At 43.7% G+C, this 19,534-nt stretch overlaps 1 protein-coding gene across 1 annotated transcript in view; it reads left to right on the top strand.

Moving 5' to 3' along the window:
* The first annotated feature begins 9,077 nt into the window (after window positions 1-9,077).
* Window positions 9,078-19,534, top strand: part of LOC148479003 (2-amino-3-ketobutyrate coenzyme A ligase, mitochondrial-like) — a 111,993-nt gene continuing 101,536 nt past the window's right edge. Inside the window, exon 1 of the mRNA XM_088455081.1 lies at window positions 9,078-9,261. Coding sequence (XP_088311207.1) covers window positions 9,078-9,261 — 184 coding nt within the window. The remainder of the gene's footprint in view (window positions 9,262-19,534) is intronic.

The following is a 19,534-nucleotide window of genomic DNA, read 5'->3' as shown; positions in this document are numbered from 1 at the left end:
TGTGCCAGCCTACTGCATTTTTTGTTTATTTTCTTTTTGTTCTACAATCCTAAAAAAATAACATTTTTTGTTACTAATTTTTTTTTTTTTAATTTATTAAAGGTGTTTAACAGTCCATTTTGTACTTGAATCAGGTAAGTGTCTATTTATTCAAACCTACAATTATGTTTTTTTTCTTTTAATAATGTTTTTTTTTCTATTTGGTAAATGTAAATTCGTACATTTAACAACAATTCATATCGCCCAATTTAAAAGTTAAGCTTTGTTTTAACAATAATAGTAGTAATATTTGTTTGGACTAAAAAATTATCAAAATTTTTTGTCTTCCATAAAAAAAACAACCGTACAATAAATACACATGTAGGGATTTCCGAAGATGGCACTGCCCGACCCTGTAAGAATATGCACCATTATTATAAAGCTAAGTATTTTTGAACAAATAATAAAAAAACACTCTGTAGAACCAATTTTAAATATAAATGTAACTTTACAGAGTGATGTTGGACAGCTAATAGTGGCCATGTTGCCCCCCACCAACCTTCCTCAGCCTCCTCCTGGGCGTAGGAATAGGAGGCATGCAAGGGCCAAGATATATAGAGCACGTGTCACCCTTTTTGGAATGCCTGATGATGTGGTTGTAACCACTTATCGCCTGCCTCCAAATATTATCCTAGACACTCTTTCAATAATAAAGAATGATCTAGAAAGTCAGATTCACATTCCAACAGCAATCTCACCACTTACACAGTTGTTGGCGGTGTTACATTTCTGTGCCTCAGGGTCCTTCCAAACCACTGTGGGGCTGGTGGGTGGCCTCTCCCAACCCTCATTTTCACGGATCCTGAGGCATGTACTAGATGCATTTTTCAATCATCTAGCACATTTTATTAGTATGCCTTTGGATATGGAAGCCCTTGATGTGGTAAAGCAGAAGTTTTTGTAAATTGCAGGCTTTCCACATGTCATAGGGGTAGTGGATGGCACTCACATAGCACTTCAGCCCCCTGCATGCATGGAACAAATATATAGGCACCGAAAACATTTCCATTCCCTAAATGTAATGGTGCTATGTGATGCCTCCCTCCAGATCCTCTCCCTGAATGCCAAATTCCCAGGCTGCAGCCATGATGCGTACGTGATCCAGCATTCAGGGATTTGGCCAAAATTAAGCACACTGCAAGCTGGTGATGCGTGGATTCTTGGTAAGTAAAAATCCCATATGTATCTATAGTAATAGTGTAAACATGTTTTCATGGTAAATGTATATCTTTTGGTGTCCCATTTCCATCAGGTGACAGTGGATATCCTTGCATGCCCTGGCTGCTGACTCCTTATTTGACTCCCACACCAGGGCCCCAAACTCACTATAATGCCGTGTTTACTGCCACCAGGCAGGTGGTGGAGCGCTGTATCGGCCTTTTAAAGGGCCGGTTCCGGTGTCTCCATCACTCTGGTGGTGCACTCATGTACTCGCCGGATATGGTTTCTCTCATTGTGGTCCTGTGTGGGACTTTACACAACATTGCAATAAGGAGTTGAGTACCCATGCAGCCAGAGGAGGACTTGCCGGAGGATGGCCCCCCGGAGGAAGGTGTTGTGATGCTGTCGGGGGGGTGGCAGACGCGATTATGTTGTTTCACTTTTTTTTAGGTAGGAATATTTACTTTTTTTTTAAACAAAACACTTTTTGCAAATGTATTTTAATGTGTACCTTTTTCTTTTGTTTTCTTTTCCTACCAACCAAATCACAACACATTCCAAAACCTGCAAAAATAATAGAACCCATTGGCAATACCCTGTATGTTTTTGGACAACTAACACATTCTGCACGTATATACCCCAACATGTTTAGTTAATTTGCCTTTTGTTGTATTAATTTGTATGTTTCCAATTCAAAAATCTGTTTGTTTTTTACTATAGTTGTTTATGTCTGACTAAGCCAGATGTTTTATTTGGCCAAACCCTGAGGACATTTGTTATGTGTGAATCTGTTATGAAATTATTTTTACGAGTAAAAGCCTGTTGGCAACATGTTTGTTATTTAATAAATGTTTTCAATTAAATACAAATGGTGTTTTTTTTTTAAATAAAAATGAAAGCCATTTTGAGGTGGATAATGTATGCCAACCCCTAAATAAAAAATATACAACATTACTGCAAATGTTCTTGAGGTTTACTAATACATTTTTGCAGTTCTTATACTATGGAAAGGCACCCACCTTTGTTCACAAAGTTTTTAAAATGCAGAATTACACCCTTTAATGTGTGGCAAAAAAGAGGACAAATGTTTAAAACACAAAAAATTTATTGTCATTTTTTTTATATCAGAAAAATGTAAAAATATGAAAACAAAAACACTATAAATCCTCCAATCTCCCCACAATTCTTTGGAGGCAGCAGTAGGCCTGCATTAAATAGCCAGATGTGTCTTGAAGCTCCTCCCTTATTTCCCTGAGGATGTGGGTTAGATCTGGGGACAAAAACATTTTTTTTTTATTAAATACTTCATTAAAATTACAAACATTTGAACATTACACATTATTCAATGTACCAAAAAGTGGTTAAACACAATGATGTTACGGTGTGTTTGAAAGTATCAGTCACACAACATTATTAATAGGTTTATACTTTTATGTTGGAAAAATAATTGGAAACCCTAACTATGTGGCATAAGCCAAAAAACACTATGATGATGTTAAAAATAATGGGAGGTGTATGCTTAAGTCATGATGGCCATATCCTTAAAACACAATGCACGTATTCACTTCTAAAATGTTCTTTATAATCCTAAAATACAATGTGTTTCTTTGCTATGGCAAACATCACTTTTCCTAATGAAGTTACATCTTAGTACATTTTAAACACAGTGTACACAACATCAACAAGGGTAGTCTGATTCCTAGCACCTTGCCAAGTTGTGTGACATGTTTTTTTACATTGTAAAATACTAATCCTAATGTAATCATTATTTCCTAAAAATACAAAACATTTTTTAAAGGCCAAAAAACCTATATTTGTGTTGCCCACAATAAAAAAAAGCCCCAGGCACAAAACCTAAGGTCGCAATTGTGAAAAACAGCATTACTGCGCAATGTTTTTGACACCCAAACTGAAATTACACCAAAAAAAACAACAGTAAAAAATGTGTACAAATACATGGATAACAACAACACCCCAAAAAAAAACATACCACAGATTTCGCCGGAGATGCTTCCGGAGAAGGGGAATACACAGGAGTTGGGGGAATGGTGGAAGGGGAAATGGAGCAGGAAAGATCGAAGGGAGGGGATATTTGGGAAATTTGGGATGAGTGGGCAGGGAAGGGAGGAATACTCGGGGGGGGATTGGAAGAGGGAGGGAGGGTTACTTGGGGAGTATGGTGGTGGGGGGGAGGGCTGGGTTGAGTAGATGGTGAAGGTGAGGGCTGCAGGTTGGCACGTGCATTTCTTCGCATTCTGTGTGCCCTTCTCTGTCTCCGCTGTTCTTCTAAAATGTAAACATAAAAAAAAAAAAGATCAGTTTTGAATTTCGGCTACACAATACAAGTACACTTTACACATTCAGGACAATAGGGACAACATACAGGAGGGTTTTATAACATTGACTAAAATAATTGGCAAAGGAAAAGAAATTTTTAACAGTACACTAATTATTACTTTTAAACAAATGCATACTCACGTCTGCGTAGTTGCACCCGCAAATTCATCAGAAGTGCAGGCCACCGGTGGTGCAGATCGGACCAGCGCCTCTCTAACTGTGCAATATTGCGCCTGTATCCCAATGTTCGCAGCATTCGCCTCACCTCCGCATAGGCCGCCCGCTTGATGCAGTTTGAAATGGGCGGCTCTGCGGACATAATCCGCCTGTCCAGGATATTTACCAGGAACAGCAATTCTCTCCTGGTAAATGCCGCGGCTCTCATGATGGCAATGGCCGATTTTTCAGAAAACATGAAATATACATGGGGTAAAAAAAAGATGATTGGCTAAAATATTTACAGTTTCCAAAAAAAAACACTATTGGCCAATCCTTTAATCATGTGGCCCGAAAAATAAGGTCACATTTGATTGGCTACAACACGCAGTGTGCAATTGCAAACATAAGAGTGCAAATGATCCTAACGCAAAATGCACATGTATTTTTAAAGATAACACACTTATCAACAGTACATTGACAGATAATAAGTCTTACTTTGTTTTTTAAATTGTGTTAAAAAAAAAAAGAACGGAGAAAACACCTACAAAATGAACAATAAAGTTTATTGACACATGATAAAAAACTCGTTTTCAAGAACAGCAAGAGTTAAACACTTTTAGATAATTGACAACAAGCTCATAACAAGCTGATCGATAGTCCGTGAAAACATGACATGTGACCATCAAAACAACACATACGGCCGCAAACATCAGAACATAATTAGCATACAACGACTGACAGCGCCTGACTACGATTGTTTCGTTTGTTCGATCAGATCAGTCGGTAGCTAGAGGAGGTGCAGTGCTAACGAATGGGCGTCACTTTGTTTACGATCGACCTGCCGTACGATCGGAATTTGCGGTTGTTGGCCATATGACCGTGCGGCCGCAACGACCGACTCTGAATGAGGTCCCAAATGTGCATGGCACATGCATCCTGGTGCCTCTGTGATGTTGCTCGCAGACAGGATTTAGATGCAAAGAGTTGGTTAGAAAAATGTGGGCGTGTCACAATAATTTTAAAGGAGTGTTGTACCAGTGACTGCGTCTCTGTATGCAGTTTCACTGGTGCTAGTGATGTGTTCACACTTCTAGTTCCTTTGTACAAAGCACCCAAGTATTTTGGAGCTTTTCTGGTCATGGATGCCTTACCCACCATAACTGGAGCAGGGGAAGGTCATCAGTAATCAGTACCAGAAGGGTTCACAAATTAGCACCCAATATGGGGTTCATGGTAACAACCTGTGGATGCGGTTGTCACAAACAAGCTCCTGTGATTCCGTTCGGTACTTCTCCCTGCAAATTCCGACATACTCACTGGCTTCCATGTGCAGCACTCCCTCAAGAGCTGACTGCTGGGCACAGCCATGACAGTCTGTGTCAGGTGACTGCTAGTAGTGGTGATGGTGATGACTTGTGTTTGTGAGTGGTGTTAATTAGAATGTTTCTTCTGGTGGTGGTGGTGATGTTTTGGGAGTGAGGAGGGTGTGATTGGGTATGGAGTGTAGTTTGGAGTAATGTGAAAAGGGGAATGAAATAGGATCAAAATGAGGCCAGCGAGACACAGTAATTTGGGGGAAAATCTTTTTTTGAGTAGTCACAATGCTGCTCTGTTAAGATCCTGGGCAGGTGGGTGGGGTTCAGTGATGAGTGGTGATGAGACTGGGGAGGTAGGTGGACCCTTTTAGGGGGCTCCTTCCCGTGCGGTTCAGTGACCTTGCACGTCACCCCTGCTGGACCTATGGTCGACAGTCTAGGAAGTCTCGGGGGGTGGGGGGATTTGCAGAATGGGTTGGAACACCTGTGCAGCGTCCCACGTGTTGGTGTGAGTCTTGGCAGTACTTACCTACCGGTAGGTTTTTTGTTACGGTGATGTAGGTCGACGTTGCAGCCGTTGCAGATAGGTTGGAAGCTGCAGGTTTGTTGGTGAGCTGGATCAGCGTGTTGCTGGTGTGCTGCAGGTGCACGGCTGTTCTGATTGGTCTGCGGAGGTCAGCGACCGGAGTATGCAGCTGAAGTTGGCTCTTGGTCGTGCCGCTGGTGGTGTGGAGCCAGAGGTGTGGATGGGTGAGCCGCTGGGAGGCTGGGTTGCAGCGTGTGTGCTGGGACCACCCCTGGGGGTGGTCTGCCCGGGATACTGATTCAAAAAAAGTCAGGGAGGAGGGGGGATGTGGAAAGTGTGACCGGGATGGAGCTGGTCACTGGCGATGTTGGCTGGGCGGACTTGCGGCCGGATGTGCGGGATGCTCTTATCACTGACGGTCCCTCGTGGAAATGGGGATCGACGGTGGAGACACCCCTGGCCAGGAGTGAGTTGTGTGTTTACCAGCAGCCAATGAGAGTCAGACAGACTCTCATTGACTGCTACAGCGCCCACTGCAAGAGCCAGGCTGGAGCTCACTCATGAGCTCCGCCTTCCGGCTCTTGCAGTGGGTAATGGGAGAGACATCATGTCGTCATGACGTCTCTCCCATAATGCAGAGCGTGCCGGCCTGGTAGGACTGATGTGCGGTGGCAGCGGGAGCAGTGGCTGGAGCGTGGTTTCAGGTAAGTGTATTTTTTCTTTAACTTGTGTGTCTGCACTACAGGGGGGGCACCATTACAGGAGGTAACCTCTACAGGGGGTGGGGGACTACTGGGGACTACAACTGGGGGGGGCTACTACTGGGGGCATTGCATCGGGAGGGGGAACCTCTACTGGGGACTGCTACTGGGGGGACAGACTACTACTGGGGGCACTATATAAGGGGCTTACTACTAGGGGTACAAGGGAAACTACTACTGGGGACACTATATAAGGGGCTTACTACTAGGGGGCCACTACTGGGGGCACTAAATAGGGAGGACCACTACAGGGGCCACTGTATAAGGGCACTGGATAGGGAGGAATCACTACTGGGGGCCTGCATAAGGGTGACCACTACTGGGGGCACTGCATGGGGAGGACTACTGCTGGGGGTACTCTGTAAGGGGCTTACTATTAGGGGCACAAGGGGCACTGCACTGGGGGACCTTTACTGGGGGGCACTAAATAGGGAGGACCACTACAGGGGGCACTGGATAGGGGGGGGGTCACTGCTGGGGGCCTGCATAAGGGGGACCACTACTGGGGGCACTGCATGGGGGGGGAACTACTGCTGGGGGCACTATACAAAGGGCACTGCATAGGGGGTACCACTACTGGGGCACTGCATAGGGGGGACTACTACTGGGGGCACTATATAAAGGGCACTGCATAAGGAGGACCACTACTGGAGGCACTTCATAGGGGGGACCACTACATGGGGCACTGAATAAGGGGAACTAATGAGGTGCTGTATAAGGGGGACCACTACTGGGGGCATTGCATACTGGGGGTACTGTATAAGAGGCACTACTGAGGTTAAGGTGCATATGGAAAGGAATATTCAGAGTAACGACAAAGAGGTGTGTCATGGTGACACACCCCATTTTAAGTTTTAAGTGACCACACCCATTTCCGGCGCGCGCACATAGGGGGGTCTCCATTTTTACATTTGCCCTGGGCTCCAAATACCCTAGTTATGCCACTGGCTCTAGTATCTGGTTCCATCCCGGTGATCCTATACTCCAGTTCCGTCCTGTTCAGTATCTGGTTCCATCCCGGTAATCCAACACTCCAGTTCCGTCCTGGTGAATCAGCAATGCGGTTTCATCCCTGTGATCCTTCACTCTGGTTCCATCCTGGTTATTCTGCAATCTGGTCCCATCCCGGTGATCCTGCAATCCGACATCTGGTTCCATCAGTTCCAGTCCAACACCTGATTCCATCAGTTCCAGTCCAATATCCTGTATTACCGGTTCCAATCCGATAACCCGCACCATTGGTTCCAGTACGATACCTGATTCCATCGGTCCCAATCTGATATCCAACAATTCGGTCCCATTCCAGTATTCAAGCCAATGTAGTCCCATTGCAGTGATCAAGCCCATCTGGTTCCATTCCAGTGTTCAAGCCAATCTGGTTCCATTCCAGCTATACAGTAGCCGGTCCCATTCTGGTGATCTAGTATTCCGGTCCAAAGCTACTCCCAGAGAATCCTGCACATGCACAGATCACATCTCAAATCAGCCAGCTTCACCCAATCTGAACCCAGTCCAGTTCATAACCCAAGTCTGGATTCACAAACAAATCAAATCCTGACAGCGGTGTTGTCACATGTGGAACTCTGAGACTTTGTGCAGTGCACCCAGCCAGAGCAACAGCCTTGGGGCACCTTCTTTGACAATTTTAAAGTGCTTGGAGACCCTAAGGGGATTCAGGAGTGTAAAATGTCATATGTTGTTTGACATGCCATGTTTTCCCTTGCTCATGTGATATGCCAAATGTTTGTGTTTTTTGCAAATGTGCCCATGGGTATTTCGTAGCTTCTGAGTAAAGCTTACTTAAGCATAGGGACGCCCGCTACTGCGTTCTCATATACGCCCAGTGACATGCAACATTGTAAACATCGGTAACATCGACACAGGTCTGACAGTCACACAGCACGTAAGTCAATTCTGACCTGCTTCTAACACTGTGGCTCTCCTGACATGCAGAGACTTCTCATGCTGCGTTTAGTAGGTCAGATGTGCCTGCCTTTTTCTAACCCACCCTCCGCTAACTACATGTCACTCACTTCAAGAGTGAATACTCTGTACAAGTATAATCACAATACAATCGCTTGGCGTGGGTAGTGCTACGTTCGTGCATGCACAATAGCCAACAATTGCTCGATCTGCAGAAATATCAGCATTGCGTAAATTCCGGGAATCAGGCCCACCCTCTGTATGGGAGCATAAATTAAACTCATTTGAATTAGAAAAATGTTGCCTTTCTGCATTATTACAATATAATGCAACACAAGTACTATGTAACATAGTATAACTTCCAAATTAATAAGGTGTGTGCATCTACTGGTGAAATATATACTGACTGGGACATAACGGGTCACACTAAATGTAAGGTGAAGGGAATTTCTTACTGCAGGGAGTAGAAATAAGTGTGTGATAAATGAATAGATTGATTTCTAGAAAGCATGGTCTGCAATTATTTGGTATTGCAGTAATCTGTAAAAAATGCATTAGATTAATGGCATTGGCACTCATTTAAATTGAAAATTGTGTGAATTTAACTGTTGGACATATAAGGAGTCAAGTGTACTGCATCGTCCTAGAATAGAACTGTACATAATCATGTAAGCACTAGTACGATAGAACTGGATGTGGTAAGGTAACTAACACTGACAGGGTGGAAACTTGGTCTGGGCTCTGATTGGCTGCTATAGGCCACACCTCCTCTATGTATGGTGATATATTGACTAACCTCAGTGGAGTTTAAAATTATGCAGGTACAATCCAATAGCATTGGCAGCAGCTTTTATTATGTGTAGTAGAAGTAATTCCAGTTGGCCCCTGACACCAGGCCTGGCAGAGTCTACTCTTGCCCATTTCACAGATATTCTGGAAAGGGAGCTTGGCAATATTAAGGAGGCAGGGACATGGAAGAAGGAAAGAATCATTACCTCTTCACAAGGAACGCAAGTCACTGTAGAAGGGAGAAATACAGGTATCGCTAGTACATATAGGCATGATGGTTTTGTGTGAATTTAGTGCCAATCCTGGTGTGTGTGGCTTAGCATCGATCTGGATTTTTGTCTGTACTCTGATTTCTGCATGGATTTTTTTGTGTGGATCCTGGTGTGTTTGTATGAATTTAGTATGGATCAATGTCTTGTATGGATCTGACAAGATCCAGATGTTTTTGTGAAATGTTAGTGTGGATCCAGCAAGATCCATGTGTTTATATGAATTTAGTGTAAACATAGGCCCTCATTCAGACCTGCTCGCAAGCGGGTCGATGGTGAGGGCCTGCGCACGCGCAGCGCTCACAGTGCGCGTGCACAAGCCCCGGAGCATATGACAAATTCACTCGCTCCGGGGCTCACTACAAACGGGGTGGCCGTTTTGTAGGTGGGGTGGGGGGGTGGCCGGACAAACGGAGGCGTTCCTGAAGGAACGACTTCTGTTTGTAGGCGGCCCTACTGACATCACCAGTGATGTCAGTAGGGAGCTTCCTGCTCTGTTAGAGCAGAAAGCTACCTGGGGCTTGCGGTAGACGAGACCCTACCGCAAGGGTCTCGTCGCAAGCCTCGATGGTCGCGATGGTCTTGACCATCATAACCATCACCTGGTCACTCGCTAAAGTTGTGGGTGGTCACCCACAGCTTAGTGAACGGCCAGGAGGCCGGCTTTTAAAACAAAAGCGTCCGCCCTCGTTCAGAGCGAGTGCTCGCTTTTTGCGAGCGGCTCTGAATGAGGGCCTTAGTGTGTATCTGACAAGATTCAGGTGTGTTTATATAAATGTAGTGTGGATCCATGCTTTTTGTGTGAATATAGTGTGGATCTAACAAGATCCAGTTGTATTTGTGCGGATCTGGGAGCTTTTGTGTAAATTTAAATGTAGGGCCTGATTCAGAGATGGGCGCTAATGCAAAACCGTGCACATAGAGTTGCGAGTAACTGCGGTCATGAGGCCATCAGTGAGGAACAGCCCAAGCTATACATCAGCGAGTGCAATCGCAATAAATATTGGTGAAACACTGCACACGGAACTGATCGCACGTCCCTACAAACCGCTCTGCGTGCAAAGAATCATTTGCTTGTTTGGTGTGCAGACCTTTATATCCGATGGTATTAACCTATACACACATCAGTCTCTGCAATTAACCATTTTAATTTAGTTCAGACATTTAGGGCCTGATTCAGACCCACTCGCGAGCGGCTGTACGCTCGCAAGTGGGTCGATGGTCTGCACTGAGCATGCGCACGACGGAGGGAGCTCCGTCGTGCGCATGCGCCAGACACGACGAGCGAAGGACTTTCCTTCGCTCGTTGTGTCCGATCAAAGGGGGCGTGCTGTCAATGTTGATTGACAGCACGCCCCCTTTGGTGGGCGTGCCGGGGGCGTGCCGGGGGCGTGCCTCCCTGACGGGGGCGTTCCCACGGGAACGCCTCCCGTCAGAAGCCGGCCCACTGACATCACTAGTGATGTCAGTGGGAGTGATTTTGGCTCTGATAGAGCCAAAATCACTCCGGAGCTTGCGGTTGAAAACCTCAACCGCAGGCTCCGGCTCGCAATTTCGATGGTCGCGATGGTCACGACCATCGCGGCCATCAAAATGCACGCTCGTATAGCCTGTGGGTGGTGACCCACAGCTATACGAGCGTCCAGGAGGACGCTCCATGAAAATGGAGCCCGGCCCTCATGCAGAGCGTGCGCTCTGCTCAGAGCGTACGGCTCTGAATGAGGGCCTTAGTTCTTAATACTACAAAGGCACAATTAGCCTTTAACTTTGGTTTTACTGTATCTACCTGTATTAGGCATGTACGTTATTTTAATAATATTATTACATTCTACTATTATACACTAAGATGTTCAATGAGATATGTATAAATATTAGTTCTTTATGAAAGATAGATAGATAGAATCTCAACTGAGGAAATCATTTTACAGATATCAATAGTTAGTATTACTATATATTTACTTATAAGCTCTATGTAATATCTATAATAATAATAATAACCACACAACACCTGATTTTTTTTCAATATTTACTGTAAAAAATTTTATTTAATTTTTGCAAACCAAAATATTCAACAGCAACAAAAACAAACATTGAATTAAATAAACGATGGTAACCACCGCCTCTTTAATTTAATTTAAATTGCACTCAGGGCTTCATTCAGAGGTGGCCGTACGGTCTACGACCGCACGGCCACCTCGATGTTTGTCCAGTGCGCATGCGCATGCGCACGAGGGAGCCGGCTCCTTCGTGCGCATGCGTGAGACCCACTACGACCGACAGTGCTGGTCGTAGCGGGTCTCTTTCCAAAGGGGGCGAGCTGTCGATGTTGATTGACAGCTCGCCCCATTTGGAAGGCGGGCCGGGGGGGTGGCAGCCCAAACGGAGGCGTTCCCATGGGAAAGCCTACCGTTTGGGGGAGGCCCAACTGACATCACTAGTGATGTCAGTGGAGAGCTTCCGGCTCTGACAGAGCCAGAAGCTCTCCGGGGCTTACGACAAGTGAGACCCTACCCTATGGTCTATGACCATCGCGACCATCATCCTAGCGGTCATTAGAGCTGTGGGTGTAAACCCACAGCCTAACGACCGAAACAGAGGAGGCCGGTCAGGATGCGGCCGCCCAGTTTCTGAGCGACCGCTTGCATCCTCCGACCGCCTCTGAATGAGGGCCTCAATGTGGTTCAATTGCTGAATCAATGCCCGCTGCACCTCCACCCTCTAATGTTCAGCATCTAAAAATAAGAAAATAATATAAATATACACATTTTATAAACATCAACTGAAACAATAAAATAAACACATAGCAATATTATATGCTCAAATACAACTCGTTTAAAGATGAACATAAAAAATAATATTTGATGCTAAAGTGCACAACTTAGTCAAATTTATGGTCCAGACCTGTAGCTTCAATGTCATTCACCCAGGGCTAGGCATGAATTTTCCTTACCAACCCCACCACCACCACCAACACCACCCTTCATCGTAAAAAAAAAAGGCTGGCACAGGCTGCAGCGTAAAGTTGTTTCAGGGGCCTGGGGTGGTCCATAATCAAAGCCTTGGAGACGGAGGGTTAGATTTGATGGCGATAAAGTATGAAACACTCAGCTCTTGCCTGACAATTTTACGCCTGGGAGCCAGATTCAAATGGCTGTGTAATTTAATCCATCTAACACGTACATGTTTGAGGATGTGTCTGTATGAACCACATACACATCCTTGCTGCATCAGCAATCCCAGCACTGCAACCAAGGTGGAAGTGTGTGCTCACCGGCATGATTCAGAGATGGATGGATTTGCAGAGCCGCACACAAGCGGCTGTGCAAATCCGTCCATCTCAGATGCAAATGCAGAAGGAGGTGTCAGGCACCTCCGTCAGATCCGTAACTGTAGCCACAGAACATCTAAATCACAATTTCCAGACCAGCATGCGGGAGCAAGCTTCCGTTCTAAGCAAAATAAACCAAGGACTGAGGGAGATTAAAGACCTTCTATCTGGTCCACCTTCCAGCTCACAAAACATGGACTTGGGCCCTGCCCAGCAAGAAAGCAGCAGTGAGTAGGGCACAAGAAGGTCCACAAGGGTCCGGGCTGCTTCTAATCCTCAGTCTGCTGTGAAGTGTCCCCACCAGGTGTAAACTTTTTGGGTAGTTTTAAGACAGATTTTTCTGTGATCTTTACAACATCGTAAAGTTTGGACTACTATATAATCTGGACATTGCCTTTTTAATGAGAGTCTCTTATTAATATGTGGCAATATTATGTTGCAGATTACATCATCAGTTGTGTCTGTGTGGTCTAGGTCTGTGAGACACATGTAGAGGTGATGATTGTGTTGTAGAAATAGGAGGAGGAACATTTGGTGCAGCAGCACCACCCCCACCATCATCCATCCGCAAGTGTTATACCCTACAAATTCATCTAGATATTTAACACAGGCACTGTTTTTGTTATTATTTTTTATAATGTTATCTTTGAAATGTTATGTTATAATGAATTATTGCATATTAAAATATTATTTATTACACATTCTATTAAGTGAATGTGTTTTTAAGGTTTTATTTTAATAATGTCCTTTTTATGTCACATTATTTATATTTTATTATTGTTTTATTATATTTAAACATTTTTTTGTATTATTCAAAACATAAATACAAACTTTAATGTGTACATTTTAAACTGAATAGCTTGTGGCAAAATGGAGAGCAAATAAATCAACAATTAGTATAATGCAATGTGAATCAGATGTAGTTTTTTTTTTCTTTTTGCTTATTGAAACTAAGGTAATTCTATCTATCTATCTATCTATCTATCTATCTATCTATCTATCTATCTATCTATCAAAATCAAATAAATTAAAAAGTGGTATTATAAAAGGATGGTAATCTCAATCAATCAGGTTATACACTTAGAAGTATACTACACTAGAGAGACTCATTATTAGAACCGATCACAGAACCTGAACTTCTCTCCCTAATTAAATCCGTGAAGAAAGGGAAGTCACCTGGCCCTGATGGTTTCCAACTTTTAGCCCCACCCCTAATACCTCATTTACTAACTTTATTTAACTCATTACTGGAAGAACACCCTCCTCCACCTGGTTTCAACGAAGCCAGAATTGTTGTTTTTCCAAAACTGGGTAAAGACCCTAATCCTGTACAATCTTATAGGCCTATATCTCTCTTACATCAAGATTTCAAATTGTTTACTAAGCTCATTACCCAGTGTTTTCAATGTATCCTTCCCCGTATCCTCCACCCTGTGGAAAATGGGTTTATTAAAGGTCGAATGTCAGTGCACTACATTTGCGTGTTAATCGTGGCAATGGCCCATTCACAACAAAAGGCTAATCATGGGGCTATTATAGTTAGTTGTGCTACAGATAAGGCCTTTGATTGTGTCTCTTGGTCTCATATTTTCTGAACCCTCCATCTCCAGCAATTTGGCCCAGAGTCTATACGTATTTTTCAAATGCTCCATGCTCGGCCGACTGCTTTCCTTCAATCAGTGGTCTCAATACCTCTTCCTTTACATTACTTCGAGGTACTTGGCCGAGCTGCCCCCTTTCCCCTTTACCCTTTAATATTGCCCTAGATCCACTGATTTGAACCTTTGCGCGAAAAGTATCTTGGAGGGGGATCTTGGTCAGGACTCATGATACTAGATCTTTTGCTATATCTTAAGGTGGGTACACACCTAACAGATATATCTTCAGATGATGGTCATTCATACACACTGAACGACCATCATCTGTATGCTGCAGCAGGTCGGGCCCGGACTGGGGGCGGGTAGGAGGCATGGCTTAATCGCGGAAGACTTGGCCACGCCCTCTTCGAAAAACATTTTTTTGATCACCCGTACACACTTGCCGATGGACAGATATGTCTGCAGACACATCTGTTCATTGGCTGTGCAGCACAGCCAATGCGATGTCTGTGAACGACGTTCACCGACATATCGTCTGTACACACTGGCCAACGGGGGTACAATATATTGGCCGATCAATTGATCGGCCAATATATCGGCCAGTGTGTACCCATCTTTAGTGAGCCCCAGGTTGCGCTTCCTTCTTTAGTAACAATGTTCCACGGGCAGGATGAATGACACATCGCACTCCAGATGGAATGCATCCTGCTGGTCTTCGCATGCATGCCGGCATTGGTGACGCCGGTATGCATGACTATCACTACAAAGGACCGTTCTCTCAGGAGGAGTGGCCCTTTGCGATGGAAGGTCTTCCGGATCTATGATCCAGAAGCCCCTCTGACGTCCTTCTGCGCATGTGCAGAAAAACACACGTGCCGCAGGGGGTGCTGGGAGAGATCCCATTGGATCCCATAGGCTTCTATGGGTAATGCCATCAGGAAGATGGCATTACCCACCGTAACCAAGACTCGAAGTGCATCGCATTCTGGGGCTTGGTGCATATGAAAAATGCGGTCAAACCACATTTTGGGGGTTTGAACACATTTCTCACCTTGCTGCATCCCACCCCTAAAATGTAATATAGTGTCAGGCTTCCTGATTCATTTTAATAACACTGAGGCTTTGGCACTTTATGTTGCGGCTAGGACCGGGTGGGGAATTACGTTTCCCTTTTGATGGGCTCAGGGATTGTTTTAAATACTTGGGTTTGCGGATTCCACCCTCTGATTTATATTCCTCTAACATCCCGATTTTTATTCACCAAATGTTGGATGATTTTGAGAGATATTTCGATATTATATCAAGGATGATGTCATTTATTTAAAATGGTCTCTTTCCCTCGCCTTCTCTATCCACTCCAAATGCTGCCCTTTACCCTCACTAAACATGATATCAAATTAATTAATATGGCTTTGAATAAATTCATTTGGGCCAGCAAACGTCCTCGCATTTCACTATTTAAACTACAACAACCATTGTCTCTAGGTTGGGTTAATCTTCCTTGTCCACAAGATTATGCCATAACGGCAAATTATAGATATGTCTTGGAATGGACTCAGGGGAGTGCGATAATTTTGTATATATAACCCTAGACCAGGCATTTGGTCTGCATGTGAACATAGTGAGTTTGTTGCACTCATCCCCTAATCTTTTTACCCCTGAATAATTGCTAATTCTCTTCTTTACATACCCTGTCACACCTGGTGTACACTTCGAAAAAGCCTTGGCCTAGTCCTGACTCACTCATTATTTCTACCACTAATCTCTAACCCAGCTTTACAGCATGGTGAGCCTAATGTGGTGGTTGGACCTTGGCATCTCCAGGGACTCAAACTGATATATCAATTTCTAGATTTGGAATACTCCTCTGTTCTTACCCTGTCACAGAAGAGTAGCACCTCTCTCTTGACTTCCTACTTTTTGCTTACTTTCAGATTTGTAGTTACTTCTGATGAAGGTGCCCACAGGCACGAAAACGTGTTGAGCCAGTGACTGCCTAGGTGAAGCCGATGAGGATGGGCTGACTAACATACACGGCAGCGCAGCCAGTACAGACCAATTGCTGGCACATCTATACTACAGCTTAAGGCTGCCAGTGCAGCTTGTGGTGACTTCACGCATTGCCCATGCCCACACTGTATATTGAAACAGCCCTTTGTACAGGCTGACAACAAGTGGACACCATATGGACACACTGGGCATGCGCATAGCCCATGACTGCTGCCTATACCACCCATGCCTAACCGAGAACAAAAGTACAGCGTTTATTTCTTTGGAAGCTGCCCGTCACAGCAGTGTATGACTGGCTCTTCACATCGCTGCACCCGATAACACTGGACTTTTATTACACCCCATGGGGTTCTCTGAATACAGAGAGATACACTGGCTGTAAAAAGGGGCATATTAAGAGAGGAAGGGGCACCTTTGTTCACTCCCCATCTCTCCTCTCTCCCGGCTGACGTCAGTGAACTGATAGCAGCAGTAGACAGAGTGTGCCCGGAGTCTACTGCGCATGCGCAGGTCATTGGGAAAATGCGTGTAAGCCATTTTTCGCAATGATTTCCTACTGCGCATGCACAAAACAGTGGGAAAATGGCCACGGCGGACATTTTCCAGGTGTTTTGTCTAGTGCTACTCTGTGGAGAGGTGAGTATAAAAAAAAATATGGGTGCAGGGTGTGCTCTGGACCCAGGGGACTGTGTGCACCGCACACCCTGCACCCATTATAAATACGCCCCTGGCTGTAAGTACCGAACCAGAAGTCTCTGTTTAATTACTAATATAACATTGTGACTTAGTGTACAAGTCAGTCAGCTGTGTGAAGTACAGATTTATTCCTACAGACTGCATTTACCTCTGTCCACAAAGGATCAACCCCAATTGTGGATACATTGTTAAAGGTTTAATGAAAACCTCAAGATTGCAACAAGTGGCTATTTTATCTCGTACACCGTGTGCTAGATATAAACTTGTGATTACAGCTTTTATATGCTTTTGATACTGAGTTTTTTTATGTTTCATACACTTAGAAAGTGATTGTTCAATGTTTTTTTTTTCCATTTTTTATTTATAGAAGCAAAAACACAGCAAACATGTCTGCAATATATGAACAAATTAATTCAGCATAACACCAACTATTACACATATTAATAGGCAATACTTAGTAGATACGTCTCAACACATTTCTGTAGACATCGTTGGCATAATAGAAACGGTCATATAGCCCAAAACCTGTATGGAATATAGACACCTACAGTATATAGTGGTTAAATATAAACATAAGTGGAAATTACAATGAAAAACAAAAGTAAAGAAGGATGTCTGGCACTCACCCATAGGGCAACATAATGGGAGGATCCCCCGATAGAATTTGAGTTTCATACTACTGGGTAAGGCACATACAATGGTGGATCTGGGATTGTATGAAAGTTGGTAAAGTGACTATGTGATTGTTCAATTTAGGTAAAGTATATCATATTTAAATATTATTAAATATAACTTTTTCATATATATATATATGTCTCCATTAGTGTCTTTTCAGTCAAAAGAGGGCACTCACCATAATTTAATGAAAAAAGGTTTAACTTTTAGAGGGGTATTCAATATGAAACGTTAACTTCACTGTCGAAGTTAACGTTTCATATCGGAGTTTTTACCTGCATTAAAGTATCGGGCGCGCGCCCGTTTATCCCCTTATTCAATATAAAATTAACGAAAACGGGAGCCTCCGAAGTTGGATTTGCGTAAAGTTACGAATTTTTCCTTAAAAAAATTTGAAGACCCCCCTAAAGTTGTAAAAAAACTATGGGTACCCCCGTTTTAGCCTTTAAATGAAAGTCGGGGATTTAAATAGCCGCAGAAGGTGTTTTTTTCATTGAAGAAGTGTTGCAGAAGAGCACTTAGGTTATTTTTTTCATTTTTTTAAGTGGTCCCATCAAATTTGGGGTACATGAAAATGGGTACTAGCATATTTTTAAGTCCCTAAAGTTAGTTTTTAAAAATTCTGCAATTGTGCACCTGCCGCTATAAATCTATTTCTTCAAAACACCTGCCGCATACTTGCAGAATAGCCCTGAACCTATTTCCCTCTTGTTAATCAATTTTTTCCCATTTTTTTTTTCACCCCAATTTTTAAAATAATTTTTTGGGGTGTCCCTGTTTTTTTTTGTTACTTTTTTTGACACAGTTCTTTTTTAAATGTCATTCCCAGGGGTGCAGGCTATTTTTTTTAAGCCTGCACCCCTAAACCCCAATTCTGCACTTTTTTTCGACACCTATTCAATGGTGAAAAGTTATCCCCGTTTTTTATCACAGACTTTTCAAAACTGCAAAAAGTCTCTGAAATTGAATACGGTGTAAAACTAAAACTTGCAATAATGACGTCATACCTCCGATATTAACACAAAACGGACTTATCGCTCCCATATTGAATACCCCTATATATATAGTTACTTCATCTCAGTAAAGCAGTACGGTCATCATAATCATCGACGTTTCGACCCATCCGGTCCTTTTTGAAGACAAGTTGCCGTGTGTCATCCGTTCAGCATGCTGACCAAGAGCATACTAAACAGACCACCCTGGCTCCCTTAAATACCATCATCAATACACATTAACATATTAATCAACCAATCAATACCCACTGATGTCACATACAAAGGTGTATCTACCTGCGTCCGATCATCCCTGCTGTACACCTGGCCAAGGGGAGAGATCTCCAACAGAGCAACAGGTCCGTACTAGTTCGGTCAGCATGCATCATCAGCCAGCGACCGTGCGTGTCACCAACCCGGAAGTGTGGCGGTACACATACCACACGCCATCAGCTAACGGGGTAGTACAGGGGAACAAGCATGCTTTATCCCAGCACCTCAGACCATCCGGTCATACCCGGGATCGCCGCAAATCGCACTCCACAGCAAAATCCCTGTGGTCCGTAGCTCTCACTTTCCCATGCGTGTCAGCACTCCGGAAGTCAGTAACAAGGTTACCATGGAAACCAGTCAGTACCAGTCAATACTATAGTTAACAATACACAAAATCAGCAACATGGTTGCCATGGATACCGAACAGCACAGGATTATTGGAAGGTAATAACACCCATGTATCTGAGCACATAATAGATAACTGTATAAACATCCATTGTGGCAATGAAATCTCAAAGGAGCACTATAGAAGATGTTAAACTCTCAGAATAGATTATGGAGGAAAGAGTTCTCTCTAAATCTCTAAATCTGGATAAATATTAACCCCAAACAGAAAGAACCACAAAAGCTATATCCACCTAGGAAAAATTAGGTAAACACCCTACCCTCTCCAAGTAAATCT

This window comes from Taudactylus pleione, unplaced genomic scaffold (genome assembly GCF_031769625.1).
Source record: "Taudactylus pleione unplaced genomic scaffold, aTauple2 ptg000642l, whole genome shotgun sequence".
Classification (NCBI taxonomy): domain Eukaryota; kingdom Metazoa; phylum Chordata; class Amphibia; order Anura; family Myobatrachidae; genus Taudactylus; species Taudactylus pleione.
The sequence above is the reverse complement of the archived record's forward strand: the minus strand, read 5'-3'. Positions and strand labels throughout refer to the sequence as shown.